At 35.7% G+C, this 20,868-nt stretch overlaps 2 protein-coding genes and 2 long non-coding RNA genes across 4 annotated transcripts; 1 reads left to right on the top strand and 3 right to left on the bottom strand.

Moving 5' to 3' along the window:
- Nucleotides 1-6,357: 6,357 nt before the first annotated feature.
- Nucleotides 6,358-8,561, top strand: LOC145108252 (uncharacterized). Its single transcript, XR_013708137.1, has 5 exons — nucleotides 6,358-6,542; nucleotides 7,829-7,886; nucleotides 7,966-8,067; nucleotides 8,152-8,278; nucleotides 8,394-8,561. It is a non-coding gene; the product is annotated as an uncharacterized LOC145108252 (long non-coding RNA).
- Nucleotides 8,562-10,479: 1,918 nt separating this feature from the next.
- Nucleotides 10,480-11,190, bottom strand: LOC145108248 (uncharacterized). The gene is made up of 2 exons (XR_013708133.1): nucleotides 11,139-11,190; nucleotides 10,480-10,880 (listed from the first exon to the last, which is right to left on the bottom strand). It is a non-coding gene; the product is annotated as an uncharacterized LOC145108248 (long non-coding RNA).
- An 8,109-nt stretch (nucleotides 11,191-19,299) lies between these two features.
- LOC145126499 (putative disease resistance RPP13-like protein 1) lies at nucleotides 19,300-19,797 on the bottom strand. The gene has a single exon (XM_079061861.1). The coding sequence runs from the start codon at nucleotides 19,795-19,797 to the stop codon at nucleotides 19,300-19,302; it is 498 nt and encodes a 165-aa protein (XP_078917987.1).
- A 381-nt stretch (nucleotides 19,798-20,178) lies between these two features.
- Nucleotides 20,179-20,490, bottom strand: LOC145126492 (putative disease resistance RPP13-like protein 1). The gene has a single exon (XM_079061853.1). The coding sequence runs from the start codon at nucleotides 20,488-20,490 to the stop codon at nucleotides 20,179-20,181; it is 312 nt and encodes a 103-aa protein (XP_078917979.1).
- Nucleotides 20,491-20,868: the final 378 nt, after the last annotated feature.

Here is a 20,868-nt window from a genome sequence, read left to right as displayed (position 1 = left end):
TTTTTACGTCCTCTATCTGTCTATCACATCCATCTTCCCCTTTGTGTTGTCTCTCCATATAATAGCCCTTTGTGTTGTCTCTCCATACAATAGCCCTTCTTGATTTCTTCCATTTTTTCTCTACATCTCTCTTTTTCTCTTTGTTGTGTATATTAACAATTGAATCGGTGTTTGTGTATATTAGAAAAGAAAATCGGATGATGTTGAATCTAGATGGAGACATGGAGTGGGCTGAAAAAGGTGTAGTGTTGTATATACCTAGTCAATCGATGATAGAATAAAATGAAGTTTTGTGGCGGGAAAAATAATGTATTCCCGCCTTCAAGAAGAAAACATGAGTTAAAAGGGAAAGAATGATAAATTAAAGAATTCATAAAGGTCTAAAAAAAATTATAAACATTTATATTGAGAGGGTATTTTTGTGCCTTAGTAATTTCATTTATAGATAATTCACCTTATTTATGAAATTATTTTTATTTTTATGTTGTTAATTTTGCCTATTTATTAGTAACTAGGGTTGTTCATGCTTTGCGGCTCTCAATTAATGCATTGTACTTTCAAAAGACAGTACACCTAATAAGAAAAAACTATTTTCATGAGTGATTGCTAATGTTACGGCTCCTCTTCTTATCGATCAACCATTCAACCTTCCTACGTGTGTTCATGAAAATCATACTTTGAGTGATTGCAAATTTCTCGTAGAGATCACATACAAATTCAACGATCCATTACTTAATAAAAGAAAAAGATTAACAATTGCTTAACAAACACCAAGATCACGAAGAAAAGTATCAAATAAGCATAAAAATGAAGAACTAGGAATCATAAACATAAGCTAAATAACAAACATACATGAATCCTTCAAAGCTCAAAAATATTCATGGGTTTTAGCTGAAGTCAACCAAATAAAGTACTTAACCACTCATGACAACAAAACAATAATAAAAAAAATTATGTCTAAATATCAAAGATAAAGAGAATTCAAGAAGAAGATGATAATGAATGCGTAATATAATAACCAATTAAATCGTTGCTTCAAAAAGCACTAAGTAACATTTGATTGATTGAAACCATGTGTAATCGGAGTTAACTATACAAAACCGCGGAAACAAACATCTTCGATGCATGTGTATAATCCCGCCGAACTCTTCTCACGAACGACCCATAAAATGTTTGTAACACCCGATACTTGCAGTTAATTCCTTTCTTTATTTGTTAAGTGTAAGTATTTAGTTTTGATCTACACATGGTGTAGATAGCCTCTACGCGTTATGTAAAAGGAAAAATGTTGACGGGCCTCTAACCTTTTAGTTTTTATTGTTGACCGTTGACCGTTGAGGTGATTTTTCAGACAGTGAGGTGATTTTTTCTCACTGTATTCGTGCGTCGAAGGCACCTATCTATCCTGGTGTAACACCCGATTCCTGGTACGCAGTTAATTCAAGCATTTCTTGTGTTTTTCTATGGGACTCAACGATTTGGAGGCCCAACTCGTCGAGTAGAGTCGAGATCTGCGGACAGTTTAAGTGACCTACTTGACGAGTCCAAAGACGGACTCGACGAGTAGGTGTTGTTTGGGTAAAACCCTAAATTGAGGGTTTGCACCCTATTTAAACACCTTATCTCAGCCTCGTCCCATATACTCCCAGAAGACATCATATCGAAACCCTAGCTGTTTTTGTGTGTTCTAAGGCCATTTTTGTGCTTTTTGGTGGATTGTGAAGCTTGAGAAGAGAAAAGGAGCTTGTGAGACCAAAGGGAAACAAGAAGATCCAGAGTTTAGAGCTCATTTTCAGCTTATTGGAGGTATGAAGCTGAACCTTTGTCTATAGATCTTGATTTTTGGGCCTTTTCCTTCATCTTTCTAATCCCTAGAGAGGTTGTATTCGGGATTAAGTGTTGAAAGTCAGTGTATGCTTTAGATTCAGGTCTATTGAGGGGTTTTATGGCACAAAGGTGCCCATTTTGCTGCCATGAACACCCCATGCACCTTGGAGGCCATCTTTTTTGGCTTTTTGGGCCAAAGACCCCTTGCATGCGTACCAAGTTTGGAACTTTACGTGTAAAATGGACATTAGGAGGCCAGGTCTATGGTTTTCTTGTGTTAAGTCCCACTGAAATTTGACTGTATAGTATTGGCCAAGGAGGGACTCGGCGAGTCACTTGGGTGACTCGGCGATTCGAGACGCTTTTTCCCCAAAAACGTCTTCTGGAATGGTTTTGGTTGAGTGAAAGTAACGCTCACCCTGCTAGGGGTTTGCCTTGGACCTGGAAATCATGGGACTCAACGAGTGCTAGAACAGACTCGACGAGTCCAAGGCAATCTCCTGGTCTTTGAAGATGGACTCGACGAGTTGTTCTTACAACTCGACGAGTCATAGACTGGACGCATTCATATGTTGAAGATGAAATCGACGAGTTCAAGGAAGAACTTGTCGAGTCAGTTGAAGATTGATTGAAGTGTTGTTGAAGGTGAACTCGTCGAGCTCTTGCTATACTCGACGAGTGGGTTCGGGTTTGTAGTATTATGTGGACGAAGGGACTCGACGGGTTGGTGGACCAACTCAGCGAGTCTGGTCAACCAAAGAGTTTACCTGACCAGGGTTTGGCCTTGACTTTGACTTTGACTTGGATTCAAGTTGACCCTTGAAGGGATTGTGGGTACAAATTGATAACTTAGAAGGGTTGTCGTATAGGGATTAATGAGTCGAGGAGAGCCGAATTTCACGCCGAGGACAGTTCAGACACTACACGACATCGAGGTGAATTACCTTCCAGTAGAAGTGGGTCTAAGGCACCAAGGCCGACCCACTAGTAATTGTTAGTTGGGATGATTATCTTTGTGATAATTGTGTGGTCTGTTATTGTTGGATATGTGAGTATGCTAGATTGCTAGATATGTGAGTATGCTAGTTTGCTAGTTGCTATGTTATGTGAGATAGTATCAGTAGGGGGGACAAGTCCTCGATTCGGTCGCTAGGACCAATGGGTAGGTCGGATGCCCCAGATATGTCTAACAACATGATTATGATATGATATTATGTGTTAGTAGTAGGGGTGAAATAGTCCCCATGTTCGGTTGAGATAGACCGGAGGGTAGGTCGGCACCCCAGAATGACTTGACATGGGTAGGTCAGCACCCCAGAATGGCATGACATGGGTAGGTCAGCACTCCATAATGGCTTGACATGGGTTGGTCAGCACCCAAAATGGCTCGATATGGGTAGGATGGGCGCCCCAGAATTGCCCGACAGTATGTATGCTATGTGATTGTATGGTATGTGGTACAGTGGGGGAACTCACTAAGCTTCGTGCGTACAGTTTGCAGTTTTGGTTTCAGGTACCTCCTCGTCGAAGGGGAAGGACATCATACACACACACACATTGTTTTTCCACATTCATGGGATTGTTATGGGAATCGTACTCTGACATTTTGATTAATCACATGTTTTGGTTTTCAAACATAGTATATGTTATGAAATGGTTTGATCAGACAATGTTTATTTGCAAATGATTTTACCAGTTATTAATTGAAAAATGAAATTTTTGGACGTGAAAAATGGGTCGTTACAGTTGTGTTCGCAGGATTGTTGGGGATTAGAGTGCACTTGAGGATTATTATCTATAAGGACTAGTTTTATTCTGAGTGACCGGGCGGAAGGTCGATGGAAGTGGTCGGCCGGAGTTATATTCATTAGACAAGGGTGGTACGAGAGGATTGCGGGATAGTTGGTCGTAGCGGACTTCGAGGACGAAGTCTAGTTTAAGTGGGGGAGTTGTAACACCCATAATCATAAAGGCCAATAAACGAAAGGAAAACCCAAAGTCAAGGGGGGGGGGGTGTCAACTCGTCGAGTCCAAGGAATGACTCGGCGAGTCGAAGCGGGATCTGTGTGCAAGGTTAAGTGACCGACTCGACGAGTCGGAGAGTGGACTCGGCGAGTTGACCCCCCTTGACTTAGGGTTTTCCTTTCCTTTCTTGGCCTTTCTGATTATGGGTGTTACAGAAGCTTTAAAGTTGGAGGTTTAAATCTTGGAGGGAAGACATAGATCCATAATCTCCCCACTGTTGCAGTCTCTTTGAGGTATCAAGTTTATACATTGCTTTACTATCATTTAGATCTCTTTGTTTTGGGGTTTATCTTGATTTTGGGCTCATAGTTGGGTTGTCCAAGAAGTTGAGTGTTACGGGGGTTGTTATGTTAGATCTGACCATTTTTGGGACTATGTCTTGGGAGTTTTGTTGGATTAGGTGTATAATCCCATAACTATAATTGGTATGTACTTGACCCGATAGTAGCATGATCATTTTGGGTTGCCTTCACCGTAGCAATTTGATAGGATGGATATTTGAGAAAGAGGTTATTTGTGATTTATTAATATATTATATGAATAATATATTAATTGAGAAATCATATTATTTAATTGGTATTGATCAATAATTAATTTGGAATTAATTTAGTGATCAAAAGAGACTGATTAAATTTATGGGGATTGATTAGGTATATCAGTAATACTTATAGTTTTGGGATAATGATCTATGGTTATTAGGGATGGACTAAACTTATATGAGAGTCTATGAAGGTTTAGTTCAAAGGACATATCAAATGTGAAGAGTCATGGTGAATTAGGGTTTACATGTAAGAAACCCTAGGATTTCCACACTATAAAAGTAACCCCTAGCATCCCTAAAATCGGCCATTCTATTTTAAGGTGAAACCCTAGCCGATTTTTTGTGCTTCCTAACCTCTCTCATAAGCCTCCTATTGCTTTTGGTGTTTGTGACTTATTTGAGGTATCACACTTGAGGTACTAAGCTTTGAAAGTCTAAGAACTACAAGATACAAGCTACAAGCTACAACAAATAGGTACTAAGCTCCAAAGCATTAGGGTTGTATGTGCACCATAAGATTATTATAGTGTTCAAAACCCTTCAGTGGTATCATAACCTAGGGTGTTTTCTGTTATATTGATGCAATTGTATTATTTTCAAAGCTGAAAGATTTCAATTTTTGCTCTCTGACTGCTGGACTCGATGAGTCTCACGGCCTACACTCTAGTGTGTGTTCTTGGTGTTCTTTGTGAAATGATGATGATGCAAGTGTTTACGGCCCAAAGATCTTGATGATCTTGGGTTCACGACTTGATGTTCTTGACAAATGGTGAGGATGCAAGGGTTCACGGCCCAAGAACACTCAATGTTCTTGAGTTTACGGCCCAATGATCTTGAAGATTTAAGAACACTAGATGATCCTTAGCAATATCTTTAAGAAGATTCAAAGGAAAAGGATGATAGTTTGGAAACAATTGTGGTTGTTTTCGATAAGTATAAAAGTTAAAATTTTCTGTGAAATTTTGGGTTGTTATAGAAATGGAGGATAAGGTATCATTCTTTAGAGGACAGAGGTTGATCCATAGAAGCCCTAAAAGTTAGAGGTGCTTAAATAGAGCCCACACCCCAAATATAGGTTTTGTGCAAACAATGGGGCTACGCTTAGTGTAGACATACCTACGCTCGATGTAGCCCTACACTCGGCGTAGCTCATCTATGCTCAACGTAGGAACACAATTTTAGAATTCATCATTTTATACTAACACATGGCATCTCGAAAAACGGATGTTACACTACATATCCCTCTTGTACCCATATCCACACCCACCCACACCTACATGCACACTCGCAAGCCAATGCGAACAACCCTACACTAATGCCGACGCCCACCCCCACATGCATACATCCATGCTGACATTAACAAATCCACATAGGTTTCAAGTAGGCAAGATAAATGAAGGTTTATCATTTTTAAAATAATAATAAGTTATTACAAATTAATAAAAGGGTATTTTGGTTATATTATAAAAATTTACTTTCCAATAATTTGTAAAATATTGAAATCAAACAAAAATAAGATTCCATTATATATTAAGTAAACACAATAATATTTCAATTACTTCAAAATCCAATTCACTATATTCTAAATATTTTAGTAGATTAATCAGTTATTTAATTTCAACCCATGGAAACCTCAAGAAAAACAATTACTTTTTTTTAACGACAAACATAATCTAATGCTAAAGTACTCTTTAATTTCATATATTTTCATGATGAAACTTGAACCGTTAACCTTAAGGAGGGTTGATAACATTTGATACCGTTAAACCAGAAAAAAAAAACAATTACATAATTTAAAATAGTTATATAAAGATTAATAAATTATTTTTATTTATGATTAAAGCTATAACTTTTTAATTAATTGCAATACATTTCGGTTGAGGAATAGCTGGCAATAATTCAAGCAATAAATGGGATGGAGTAGGTTACATGAATCAATTTACAGCCCGCCTAAATTCGTGAAAAAAATTGAAAAGTAGCGCCATTTCAATACCGCCATTTCACACCATAATTATCTCCTAGGGTACGAAAAACGACTATGAGAAAGCCTGGTCACCATTTACTCTCCTTCGGACGACCACCACCGGAGAAAAATTATCGCCGCTTGTCCTCTCGCATTTGTTTCGTTTCAGTAGACGACCTATGTGGTGTAAGTTTGTCTCTCTTACCTTAATCTTCATGATTTAACTTTACGTCTTTACTGCAGATCATCTTCGTTTTTTTTTTTTTTTTTTTTTTTGCTATTTTGTTATTAGCTTCCCTAAGTTTGCAATTGTAAGGGCTATTGGCTGCTTCAAATTTGCAATTGTTTTTAGTTAGTTTAATCTTTATCAACCCTATTAAAAGTCTTAAGGTGTTTACTTTAGGGTTCCCCCACCAATCAATTCTACACCCAATGCTAGGCATGTTAAATCTAACTATAGAAGCTAGTCAAGTAATCTACTACACTTTTGCATTAAATACGATTCCATTTTAAAAATCACAAACCCTATACCCATACAGAAACAGAGAATCAAAGAGCCATACTCAGAGGGAATAACAACTTTTAAATACTCGTTATAATTTGTTTTGGTTTGTTGTTGTACAGAGATCACACAATTTCACCTAATTAGTTAAAAGTTATAATGTAAAAATTTGCTTCCAAATATTTAAATAAAAAGCCCTCACTCTGTTATTGTTCTATGTACACAACTTTTATGATGTGCTCATATCTCTTTTTTTTATAAGTTTGTCTAGAAATTAGAATAAATATGATGAACGATTAGCCACACCAAAATCTTGAAAACTATTATATATAGCCAATGTGTAAGTATTTGTTGATTGTTAATTAATTTTATTATTTAATAGTTGTTATTAAGTATATGACAGCCAAGTTAATTGATTTTGCCAAAATGTATTTATAACTTCTTATTGTGTTTGATTATTTGTTAATTATTAAAAAGTTATGTTACATAGAGGACATCAAAATGAAGAAACAATAAACTAATACCGTTCCAAAAAAGAAAACATTATTATTTTTTATGTATTAGAGTAGCCACAGATGAATGTTTATATACTTTGGTTTTATATTTTATTCGGCCCCTCCGGTCAAAACTTTTGTGTTTCGCCTCTGGATGTCTGGACAAATTTGAAGTTATTTGTTTTTTTTATTTATACTAAAATTTCAAAACGTTACTAGTATGCATTGGGTCCTCTTGATGATTTGCCTTTCAAATCATATTGTATACATTTTGGATTCTCTGGGTCCTCTTGATGATTTGCCTTTCAAATCATATTGTATACATTTTGGATTCTCTGATGGAGCCTATGAAAAATCTTGTTGACAACTACTACTTGGTTAAACTTCTTGGAAAAGTAAGAAATTTTTTAGTATGGCATGAAAATAACATTATTTCTATAAGTTTGAATACAACTCTGCTACTTGTATATTTTTAGGGCTTTTGAGAGTTATGAAGAGAACACATCAATTCTAATTGTATGGAAGCTCACTGAGGTAACTTATCTCATTACTTATCTACTAGTTAGATGTAGTTTCATTTATGATTTATGTTTACCTTCTATCACAATTTTAGTACAATCATGCCGGTGTATTGGAATGTGAGCTGAGTGAGCATTATGTAATGAATTGGATCTTTGATTTTGTGTTGAACAGACAACATGGATTTCCGAGTAGAGTAAGTACTTAAAAAAATCTTTTATTCTAAAGCCAGAAACAAATTGTTTCGTTATTTAGTAGTTTTAATTTTATTTTCATATAGCTTGGTATCCTTTGGAATGACAAAATTGCATTTGAGGAAAAGGTGTTGGTTACATCTGTTGCTACATGGGCCAGAGAATTTCTGAAAAATTTTATGAATGATGTGGTTGTCTAAAAGTGCATATAAGGTTAGTTGTTAATCTTTATAACATCCTACTTTTAGTTTAATGATTGTTTGCTAAATTCAACTCTTTTAAAATGCTAGACAAAAAACTAATTATTTATTTTGTTTTGTTTTTTCAGTGAGAATGAAGGATACTTCTTGTGTTTTGCTTTTAAGTGAGGTTGGAGGATAGCTGCAACACTTGATTATTGGATAATACCTCTGCATGGGAAAACAATTTTATTTTCGAATTTATTTATGTAAGTTTTATGTACTATGAAATGACCAAATCAATGAGTTTTTAGCAACACTTAAGCTTGTTTTTTATCGATGACTATAATGATTGGTTATTTAGCATATTTATATTAATAAAATTTGTTCATCAATACATAATTTTTGTTTTGTTTTGAATGTGTGCTTTGGATGCAAGTATTAGTTTGTGCTTTTTATATGGTTATTTGAATAAAGTTGTCACCAATTTAATTGTTATAACTATGCTTTTTGGTATTGTAACTATAGTTGGTTTTTGCAAGGCTGAAAAAGACCCGGTTATTTGAATGGAACCGGTCCATATTTAATCTTTATATGACCCGGTTCGGGGATTGGAACCGGGCTCTTTTAGCCATATATGACCCGGTTTCGTATGGTTGGACCACGCCCTAATCTTCATATATAATCAAATATTAGGTGTTATGCTCCTTTTATATGTCCCGGTTTTATAAACAACCGGGTTCTTTTGTGTTAGATAGGAGCCGATCTTAAAACCGGGTTCTATTTAGTTTTTGCATAGGTCTCGCTGGTTTTAGGACCCGGTTCAAAACCGGGTTATTTAATTAAAATAACCGGGTCCTATAAGCTTTTTTGTAGTAGTGTATGACCAAATACAAAACATTTTTTGACATTTGAGATGGCCGGTGGATGAACAGTGTATTGATCATTCAATTAGAGTGTACTTTGATGCAGTAATTACCAAATAAAGTTTTGTTTTAGTATTTTTTTTCCTTGGAATATTATTTGTATACAGGTTTTTTTGAAATGTGTTGTACAAAAATGGGTAAATTGCAGCAAATAACAACTTACTTTGTTTTTTGACTATATGGTTAATGTACCTTTATTTTGTTACCCATGATAACAACATTTTCACAAACTTTTACCGATTATAGCAAAAGTTAACTTGGAGAAGAGTAAGTGAGTAACTATTTAAGTAGAATTTGTGCTAAAGGAGCTAAATTACCATCTATTGATATTCAATTGTCTTGTGTAGAATTTGTGTAATATGTTAAAAAATTTTAATATATTACACAAATTCTACACAAGACAATTGAATATCAATAGATGGTAATTTTGCTCCTTTAGCACAAAATCTACTTAATTAGTTACTCACTCTTCTCCAAGTTAACTTTTGCTATAATCGGTAAAAGTTTGTGAAAATGTTGTTATCATGGGTAACAAAATAAGGTACATTAACCATGTAGTCAAAAAACAAAGTAAGTTGTTATTTGCTGCAATACATAAACCTGTATACAAATAATATTCCAAGGAAAAAAAATACTAAAACAAAACTTTATTTGGTAATTACTGCATCAAAGTACACTCTAATTGAATGATCAATACACTGTTCATCCACCGGCCATCCCAAATGTCAAAAAATGTTTTGTATTTGGTCATATCCTTTAATGTCTCTAGAATCGAATGCCTTCTACAACCTCCATTCTGATGCATATTTAGCTGATTTCTCACTGTTCCATTAATCCCTAATGTGAACATAGAAGTTCGGAAAATAGTTGCAGAAGTTTAGAATGTGTGGAGTTCCATCATTCTTATGATGTTGATAACCAGTTATACGCAAGATACAAACTCAATATAATAAGAAAAGGATAACCACACAAAAAGAAAGTTAGTCATGGCAGACAGAATTTGACCATATTGTGACCTCGAAACTGATACACATTTGTAAAGAAATCTGAAGTTATATAATTAATACTACAAAAGGATTAAGATGGTGCGAGATTATTTTTTTGTTTCTAATCAAAATCAATATCTTAAAGCCAATGAGTTTGACATAAAAGTTCAAAGTTTTATGAACTGATGTCTACATTGTACACAATGTCATTATGTTTTCTAGTACTTTCGTTCACAAATCCACAAACTTATTGTAAGCTGATATTACTGAAAACTACAACATGACAACGACAAAGAAAGCACAAATATGTGGTGCAATGAAGATAAAATAATACAGTTGCAACTTGCAACCAAAATACATAGCAACTTAATTATGAAAGTTGTACAAAAATCAAAAGCTATTGAACTATATATGTACCACCGTTTTTTTTCCTTTTTAACGTAGGTTCAGGTCCCTTAAAACACACACACACACACACTCATACACACTACAAAACTCACCTAATGTAGATAATGTATTTACCGCTTGAACCTCTTTTTCATTGATCCGACCATTTAAATTAAATAAGAAAACAAATTGACAAACTAGCTACTAAATAGGACATTAACAAAAGAATAAGTAAAACATCAAAACCCACGTTCAGCTCCTACTTTTCGGGTCAATCAAGACCAAGTTTTCTTTTGATCCCAATATACCTATGACACATGATCCACGGCCCGCTCACCTGCTTACCGTTGACCCGTTAAACAAAGTCATTAACCCAACATTTAGTACTAGTTCTGTTTGTCAGTTCAATCTTAAAATAATATCATCAAAAAACCAAAAATAAGTCTCAAAATTAATTTTCCTAAACTTTGGAATAATTATTGAAAATAAAAGAAATATAGAAATTGAAATCTTACATAATAAGGAATATTGCATTTACCAAAAAAAAAAAGACAAAGAATTTGTGATGTTTATTATAAGAGGTGAGATGTAATACCTAAAAAATCAAGAGAGAGATACAAGGCGTAGAACAATCTTTCACATCTGTTGAAAAACACTGATTATTAATAATATTATTGAAATGGATAACCATACTTTTAGTACTTATATAATAGAAACAGATGATGGGAAAGGAGATGACATACCTTTTCTACTAAAACACGCTTATTGTCAAATTTGATGGGTCCGAAGTTTCCTTAAGATCTGTAATCTTAGGGCATGACATGATATAAAGTCTTTCAAGGCAGGGGAGGTGTTGTAAGACCTCTGAAAATGATTCCACATCAGTAAAACCATCGAGTGATAGAGAAACGAGAGATGGTGGAAGAAGAAAAGATGATGATGAAGGAGTATTCCTCAGATCGTCTGCAACTGCAAATGAAACCACTCCTGAATTTTTGCCAAATAAGAATAGTTCAACCAGTGAGGTAGGAAAACTTTGTGGGCCCCACTCTGACATGGGCTTATTTAACATTCCTATCATTAGTTTTCTTAAATTAGGAGGCCACACCCCACAAGGGAAGGAGTCCGTATTTGGACAATCATGTATCTCCAGTTCTTCCAAAGATGTGAGACTTTGAAAATGCTTATGAGAAAATGACGTTAGATTCTTGCAATAACTGATTGCAAGAAATGTTAGGCGAGACAAACTTAAGTCTTTTGCTGGAATCGTTTTGGGTTGTAACTGTACATTATCACAATCACCGACTATTGATTTAGTGAGAGGCGACGGGTTCTCCTGCACTGCTGAGAAGGTTAATAATGTCATTGAATTACAAAAACTGATCTCCAACCTCTCAACGCTATTTGGACAATTGTAACTCTCCAGTCTGTCACACATACTAAAAGTCACTTGTGTAAGAGATTCCATGCTATTCCCAAAATTAACCTCTTTCTCCGCTGATGAAACCAACTTATTACAATACCATACTTCCAACGTCCGTAAACTCACAAGACTCTTGCATGCTTCTGATTCCCGTTACCACAAGTATCTCGGTTCATCACATCTACTAATAAATAGATGTTCAAGTGCCCTAAGATGCATTAAATCTTCTCCATGTAGTTGGTCCCTTAACATTCAAAATCTTCATTTCAACAAGTGACGAGGACAAACCAATCATGTGTCTTAAAACTGCTTTGGAACATTGTTCTATGTGTATGATCCGAAGTGAAGGTATTAATCCGATTGATACTTCATCTAGTTCAGGACAACATTTTATAGAAATCTCATGAAGATGAGGGAATGGTATAGGAGTTCCATGGTCGCTGCCAATATTAGTTGACCATTTCTGCCAACCTTGCATATCATTAAATTTCAGAACTTCAAGTGATGGAAATGCAATGCCAAGATTTGAATTTGTAGGTGCAAGTACTCAAAACCCACAGTCTTCACCTCATTCATCCTTTTGACAACCAATTTCTTATGAGAACGTAGAATTCCAAGTGTTGGTAGATGTGTACTTTTGCAACCACATAATGTAAGCTCCGTCCGATCAAACAAGGGATCACCAACCCAACTAGGAAATCTCGTTCCCTTGTAGACCACAATCTTGAGATTTTTTAAATTAGGATGAGGCCTTAGTTCTTTGAGCACTTCATAATCAATCATCTCATTCTGAGAAACATCAGATGTGTCACTCCATTCCATCTCCAAAACATCAAGACCCTTTTTTTATGTAAGTTGGCCTCCTTTGCGTGTGTTGGATTTATAACTTTGTCTAACCCAATAATGGAAAGTCTGCCTTTAAGATCCGATAGGCCTTTAAGATCGGATATTTTGAACCCGTTATCTCTTTCAACGATGACCTTGGTAAGAGTTTGTAGACTTGTCAACACACCGATCCCTAAGGGCAACGTGTTTACCTTCGGAGTGTCACTTATGTCAAGATGTCTTAGGTTTATTAGCTTTGCAAAACTTCCTGGCAAGCCAGATAACTAACTGATAGCAATTATGAACCAACAAGCTCTGTAGAATTATAAAGGTGACTCACTTGTTCAGGTACACATGTGATTCCAGTATAAGAAAAATCAAGATATCGTAGATGCTTGAGACTACCAATAGATTGTGGTACCTTTGTGATTATTCGAGAACCTTGACTTGTGTAAAGGCCCGAACTCAAGTCCATGACAATCAGCACCCTCAGGAATTGTAGCTCAGGAAGCAATTCAGCCAATACCTTGTCCAAAAGATCGTCTTCTTCCCATCCACTTGACATTAGAATCAAAGTTCGTAAGCGTTTAGCTCTTTGTAGTTCCTTGATATTTCTATATGATCCATATCTTAGAGATGCTGAAAAGTGACAAAACTTATCCAAACTTTCATTAGTGTTGGATACATCCACCTCACTATCCAATCTAAATGAAAACTCTCCTGCAACACTTGTGGCCAAGTCATTTATCAGGTCATGCATTATATATCCTAACTCGTCATTTGTTGAATGTTGAAAAAAGGATCTTCACTTTAGCTCTTCAAAATACTCATGGCCTAAACGTTCCATTGACATGTTTCCTTAGGATTGGGATAAAAATCCTTCGGCCATCCACAATAGGACTATTTCTTGCTCGTAAAACAAACTGTCCTTAGGAATGAAGAAGCAGTACGCAAACAACTGCTTCAAATGTGGAGGGAGATGAAAGTAGCTTAGTCTTAAAGCCAGAAGAATATCACTTCCATCGTCTATATCCCATATCTCACTCTTCAACAATTCCTCCCATTTATCGCCATTTCTATTTCACTACTAGAAAACATGGGGTTTTCCTACGGAAAATAGCTACGGAATATTTCCGTAGCTAATTAGCTACGGAATGGCTACGGATCAACTACAGAATGGGACGCCCTAATTTAGCAACGGAATAGCTACAGAAGCTAGTTCCGAAATCGCCAGAGCCCTCTTGTTCTAATCTTTTTCTTAGCAACTGGCTTTCAGAAGTCTTGCTGCGAGGAAGATTAGAAACGCCTTACTATATTGAATTGAGAATAGTGGCATTTTTTCTGCAGATATGGAGTTTGTTGAGAGGACTTGCATCCTTCGTTCGTAGTGGTCATTTATAGCTGTTTTTCCAACTGAACCTAATTTACTAGTCCGTAGCTATTCCGTAGCTCATCAGCTACGGAATTGCTACGGAATAGCTACAGAAGTCAATCCGTAGCTATTCCGTAGTTCATTAGCTACGGAATTGCTACGGAATAGCTACGGACTAGCGATAGAATAAAAAAGCTACAGAATAGCTACGAAATAGCGACGGATTTATAATTTCCATTATTATTATTATTACTATTCCCATTATTATTATTTTTCATTATTCGACTCTTAAATTTTTTTTTGGATCATTTTTTCTTATATATTTAAGACACGAACAATTAAACATCATACTAATAATACTACTAATAATAATATTTATAAACATCATAATAATATATAACAATTGTAACAAATGTGTTTAACACACAAACAAACGATTAAACGAAAAAAGTACGTTCAACACATCAATAAGATCAATAAAATGAAATAATCTATGTTTAATTTATAAATAATGAAAAATGATTATAATCAAGGGAAATATGTATGTGTATGTACGTGAATGTAGGCGTGTACGTAAATGTGTATGTGTATGTGTGTATGTATATGTATGTGTATGTGTATGTTTATGTGTATGTGTATGTGTATGCATGTATCTGTATATAAATGTGTATGTGTGTGTATTTGAATGTTTATGTGTATGTGTATGTGTATGTGTATGTGTATCTATGTGTGTATGTGTCTACATGTATGTGAATGTAGATGATAAGCATTATAAAGTCGTGAGCACCTTCGGGATCAAGTACTCGTTGCACAGTTTAACAATATAATGACTATATTTTTCACCAACTTGTGATGGGTTTATGTTTGTATACATGAATGAGTTGTGGTATATATGTATGTGTATATGTGTATGTATACGTTTTTGTGAGTATTTATATGTGAATGTAGATGATAAGCATTAGAGTTTTAAACCATTAACCCGTATGTGCACACGACTTTATGAATGATATTAATAGCTATAAGTTGGTGAAAATATAGATAATCATGTATAATAGAGGTGTGAAAAAAACGAAGCGGAAAAAACGACGTTTGGTGCCCGAAAAATCGAAAATAAGAATTATCCGTAGCTAATCCGTAGCTAATTAGCTACGGACTAGCTACGGAATTCTAACGGAGAACACATTCCGTAGCTAATCTGTAGCTAATTATCCGTAGCTAATCCGTAGCTAATTAGCTACAGAATTCTAACGGAAAGCACATTCCGTAGCTAATCCGTAGCTAATTAGCTATGGATTAGCTACGGAATGTGCTTTCCGTTAGAATTCCGTAGCTAGTCCGTAGCTAATTAGCTACGGATTAGCTACGGATAATTCTTATTTTCGATTTTTCGGGCACCAAACGTCGTTTTTTCCGCTTCGTTTTTTTCACACCTCTATTATACATGATTATCTATATTTTCACCGACTTATAGCTATTAATATCATTCATAAAGTCATGTGCACCTTCGGGATCAAGCACTCGTTGCACAGTTTAACAATATAATGACTATATTTTTCACCAACTTGTGATTGGTTTATGTTTGTATACATGAATAATTTGTGGTATATATGTATGTGTATATGTGTATGTATACGTGTTTGTGAGTATTTATATGTGAACGTAGATGATAAGCATTATAGTTTTAAACCATTAAACGAATAATGGATCCCGTTTGTGCACACGACTTTATGAATGATATTAATAGTTATATGGTGGTGAAAATATAGATAATCATGTATAATAGAGGTGTGAAAAAAAACGAAACGAAAAAAACGCACGTTTGGTTCCCGAAATATTAATAATAATAATAGAAATAATAATAATAATAATAATAATAATAATAGAAATAATAATAATAATAATAATAATAATAATAATAATAATAATAATAGAAATAGTAATAATAATAATAATAATAATAATAATAATAATAATAATAATCATAAGAAGATGTTTAAATGGAATAGTCAACCATGTTGGCGTGGATGTGGCATGCCCAGCCGATTGGTAAGTTTGTGGTAATGTATGCAGGCAACCCGAGTTCGAATCCCACCCACGTTTTTTTTGCTGGTCGTAGCTAATGCGTAGCTAAACCGTCGCTAAAGCCTGTCCGTAGCTAATCCGTAGCAGATTCCGAAGCTGGGTCGTAGCAGATTCCGAAGCTGGGCCGTAGCAGTGCGGGGCATAGGAGGCGGGAGGGTTATCCCCTAATTCTACCGACGAGCCACGTTTTAGGACATCACTCATACCGATCGATATGTCGATAGTGACAGGAGTCGCAGGCTCCAGCAGTCAGGGTGCCATCAATGAACAAACCGACATGGCTAATCCTTTAGCAGACTTGGCTGGGATTCTTTGCCATCAGGCTCGAGGGCCGGGTCATATGTCCCAACTCATACAAACAGATTATAGGCCCCAGCTCCAACAGACGTTTTATAGGCCCCAATCCCCATAAATGGGTTATACGCCTCAGTTTCCAAATACAGGTGATGAGTTGCCGACCCCACAAACGGTTTTGAGGTCGGGTGGTCGTGATGGATTTGAGGAGTACTATTTTGAGGGTGCAGATGCACAGACAACCTTTCGGTTGCCACAGACCCCGCACACGCCACGGCCACCGAACACGCCACCGACGCCGCATGGCTCCACTTCTAGAGGTGTTACGGGCGGCCACGACTCGAATGCGAGTGATTTTCAGGAGTCTTCGTTGCCCCTCATCAGCCGAAAAGGGAAAAAGTTAGTGTTTTCATATTTTAAAACTTTAATTTTTGATGTTAAAATTCTACTTATATAGTTCTTTTCAATGTAGGTTTGGGTCTAGGAAAATCCACAGCACGTGTATTAGTCTCTATTGGGAGAATATGGATCATCTATGGCCCCGATTTAGTGATATTCCCTATGAGGCTCTTTTGCAGATGTTTTCGCGTTTCAAGGCAATATATTAAATATAAATTATTGTATCTTATACTCATTTGTTTTTACTTTGTATTTTTAGATTTACTTTTTATTTTTTTACAGACCATGTACAGGTGGAATTCACTAAAGAATAGTAACATATTTGATGCCTTCAAGTGTGTCCTCAAGGATAGATACAGGGATCGGATGAAGCATATCAGGATTAAATCTAGGGAAATGGCACGAAATGATGGGAAACCCGACCCCCTAGGTCATTGTACCTACTACGAAGGGATGCATAACTACCGCCCCGAGCGCGTACCAGAGAATGTGTGGCTACGTTTGTGTGATGTAATGGATATGATACTTTATTATCTATTTTGTTGAATTTTAATTTCCTATTGTATTAGTATCCTTATATTTTTTTTTCTTTTCACAACATTGGTCGACAGATAAGTGGAGAAAGAATTCAAAAATTGCTCTGCAGAACCGCAAAGTCGCAGATGCCAATGGGTCGACAGCTAGGCACACCGCGGGTAGTATAGGATTTGACGAGCACCGTAACAACTTAGTAAGTATCATAATTATAAATTTTATTATCTTATTTTTTTTAACACTAACTACATCAACTATACTTTGTATTTTATGTAGGAAAAGATTATGGGTAAACCACCCACACAATTTGATGTTTTCATGAAGACGCAAGGCACAGCTGAGGCGAAAAAAAGATATTTTGTGGGAGATCATGAAAATCTCGAATAGTGCTCACTAACTGCCAAAGAAGCACAAGTAACTTATCTTTTATCATTTATGTATATTGATTGTCTTAGTATTTTTGTACATGACAATGATACTGTTTTGGTAATTTGTAGGAGTCGTATCTACAGGAGATGGTCAAAAAACACGAAGAAGACTCTTCAAACCATAAAGATGATGCGAGGGTATGGGAGGAAATTCAACTTAGGAGAAAAAGGAAAGAAGAAGGGTGATATCTATGGCATAGGAGCATCAGATATACATTTTGCGATTACTGGGTCACCGTCTTCCCAATCCACCCAATCAGATAGTACACAACAAGAGGTATGTTGTTATGGTTTAAACGTTAATTAGTATGTTGATAATATTGATTAAGTTGATAATAAACAAAAGTACGTTGCTATTATGGTTAAAGGTTAGGTAGTTTGTTGATAATATTGATTAAATTGATAATAAAGAAAAGTATGTTGCTATTATGGTTAAAAGTTAGGTAGTTTGTTGATAATATTGATTAAATTGATAATAAACAAAAGTATGTTGCTATTATGGTTAAAAGTTAGGTAGTTTGTTGATAATATTGATTAAATTGATAATAAACATAAGTGCGTTGTTATTATTGTTAAAAGTTAAGTATATTGCTATAAGTATTATAAACAAAAATGCATTGTTATAATAAACTAAAGTACATTGCTAATATTGTTTAACTATTGCATTGTGTTGCCATTTTTTTAGGTTGATAGGTTGCGTGCACAAGTTTCCACCATGGAATAACAACAACAAAAAATGAAAGAACAAATGGAATTGGTTATGAGGATGATGAATATGACTGGAAATCAACCCTGTGCTCCCCCTGATAATCCACCTGAGGACAATTGATAAGTATTTTGGAACAATTGAATTTGTAAACATTTGATATTGTTTGTTTTGTTAAGTAGTGCTTACTTTTGTAAGATATTTTGGATAATGGATTGAATGTGTCAAACTTGGTATTAGGGACGTTTTTTGGTGTATTTTATATGGTATTTGGGACAAATGTTAATTGAATGTGGTATTTGACAAAAAATTGGAAAATTTTAAATTAATTTTTTTTAAATAAAACGAAGTTAGCTACGAATATAGCTACGGATTTCCGTAGCTATTTACTTTCGTAGCTATTCCGTAGCTATTTAGTTACGTAGCTATTTGGATCTGTAGCTATTCCGTAGCTATTTAGTTCCATAGCTATTCCGTAGCTATCTAGTTCCGTAACTATTCCGTAGGAAATCTATAGCTATTTATTTCCATAGCTATAGTAGCTATGGAAAATTCCGTAGCTATTCTGTAGCGATTCTGTAGCTAATCCGTAGCTATAATTTAGCTACAGGCCATTATGCTAAAGCCAATTTTCCGTAGCAATTTCGTAGCTATCCGCTTATAGCTACGGAATAGCTACGGATTGTGCTGTAGCTATTGCACCAATTTTCTAGTAGTGTTTCCCTTGAAGGCCCTCCCAAGTGTTTTCAAAGCCAAAGGCAGTCTACCACATTTTTTAACAATACCTTCACCATGCAACTTAAGTGTTGGATTCTTGTCAAAGTTTTTTTCACCTACAGCATGCTGAGCAAATAATGACAGTGCATCTTCATCTGACAAAATTTCGAGAGGGTAAATTTCTTTTGAGTCCATCACTGAGGCAACCCTTGTATTCCGCATTGTAACAAGAACTCTACTTCCAGGTGCCCCTGCAAGAAGAGGGCTTTGTAGGCGTTCCAACTTACTGTGGTCTTCGTTCCAGACATCATCTAGAACAAGTAGGAACCTCTTATTCATAAGTTTATCTTTGATGGCCACATGAAGCTGATCAAGATTAGCAAAATCTTCTTTTTTCCCTGTTACTGCTTGATAAATATCCTTGCTAATTTTAAATACATCAAACTCTTGATCAGAAACAAAAACCCATGCCATGTGGTCAAAGTGATCCTTCACTGTCTCCTAGTTGTATAAAACTTTGGCAAGGGTGGTTTTGCCTATACCACCCATACCAACTATCGAAACTATGCTCACATTTTTATCACTTTCTTCATTTCCCAACAACTTCTCCAACAAAGTCATTTTATCCCCTTCCCGACCCATGATTTTGGACTCATCAACCAGTGAAGTTTCCTCCAACGGTCTCTCTGTTATATCTGATCTCAGAACAGCTACATTCAAACCAAGATCTTTTTTTTGGTCAACAACATCATGCAATTTGATGGTGACCTCTTCTAGCTTAGAACTCATGTGCTGACCATACATGATATTGCGAGGAGTGAAATTAGTACAGCAATTTGGGACGAACTTCAGTACCTAACTAGTGGTGGTGCTTGAATGAGCTTCTTGATTCAACTTGCGTCGCAGAGCTTCGGTGGCCAAATCATCAAGTACATCGTCTATGTCGTAGGCTAAATCCTGGAGGACGTTTACCCACAATTGAACAATTTTCTCTTTAATCTGCTTCTGGCTTGCATCACCAAGTACAGCTTGGATTAGGCGCAGGTTTTTCTTCCATTTGTTCAACTTAGAATCGATCCCTTCGGATCGAGCAAACTTCATCAAATCACCGGAGATCAACTTCTCACACAGCACGGTGATGACGGCGCTAACAATGATTTCAGCCATTGGAATTTAGAGAAAGGAAAGGTTCGGCTTTTTGTTAACGGCTTTGATTTCAAGAGATTAGAATTTCAGATAATAGAAAAAGGTACGTAGACAGAGTATATTAGTGCTGGAATCCACTATAGTATAGTAGGGTCCATAGTTTTCTTTATCGGGTCCGTCCTTTCTTCTTTCTTCCAGTGAGATTACTGAGATATTTTGCTATCCATTCTTTCTCAAAGATGTCCGTCCACCAGTTTACATAAATATCATTAATCGTTTCCTATTAGTCCCTTTTTGGTATATGAAATGAACACTTTATACCCTTTCTTGTAATTCATGATAAATACATAATAAAAATTTGAATATTTTTAATAAATTTATATCACTAAAATGAGTAAT

Source organism: Lactuca virosa, chromosome 1 (assembly GCF_052849685.1).
Source record: "Lactuca virosa cultivar CGN04683 chromosome 1, Lactuca_virosa_CGN04683_v6, whole genome shotgun sequence".
Lineage (NCBI taxonomy): Eukaryota > Viridiplantae > Streptophyta > Magnoliopsida > Asterales > Asteraceae > Lactuca > Lactuca virosa.
Note: the sequence above shows the minus strand (reverse complement) of the source record. Positions and strands in the feature narration are given on the sequence as shown.

What these genes read in the sequence shown, in the direction of transcription:
- LOC145126492 (XM_079061853.1), bottom strand. Translation starts at nt 20,490, where the DNA reads ATGGCTGAAATCATTGTTAGCGCCGTCATCACCGTGCTGTGTGAGAAG.
- LOC145126499 (XM_079061861.1), bottom strand. Translation starts at nt 19,797, where the DNA reads ATGGCATGGGTTTTTGTTTCTGATCAAGAGTTTGATGTATTTAAAATT.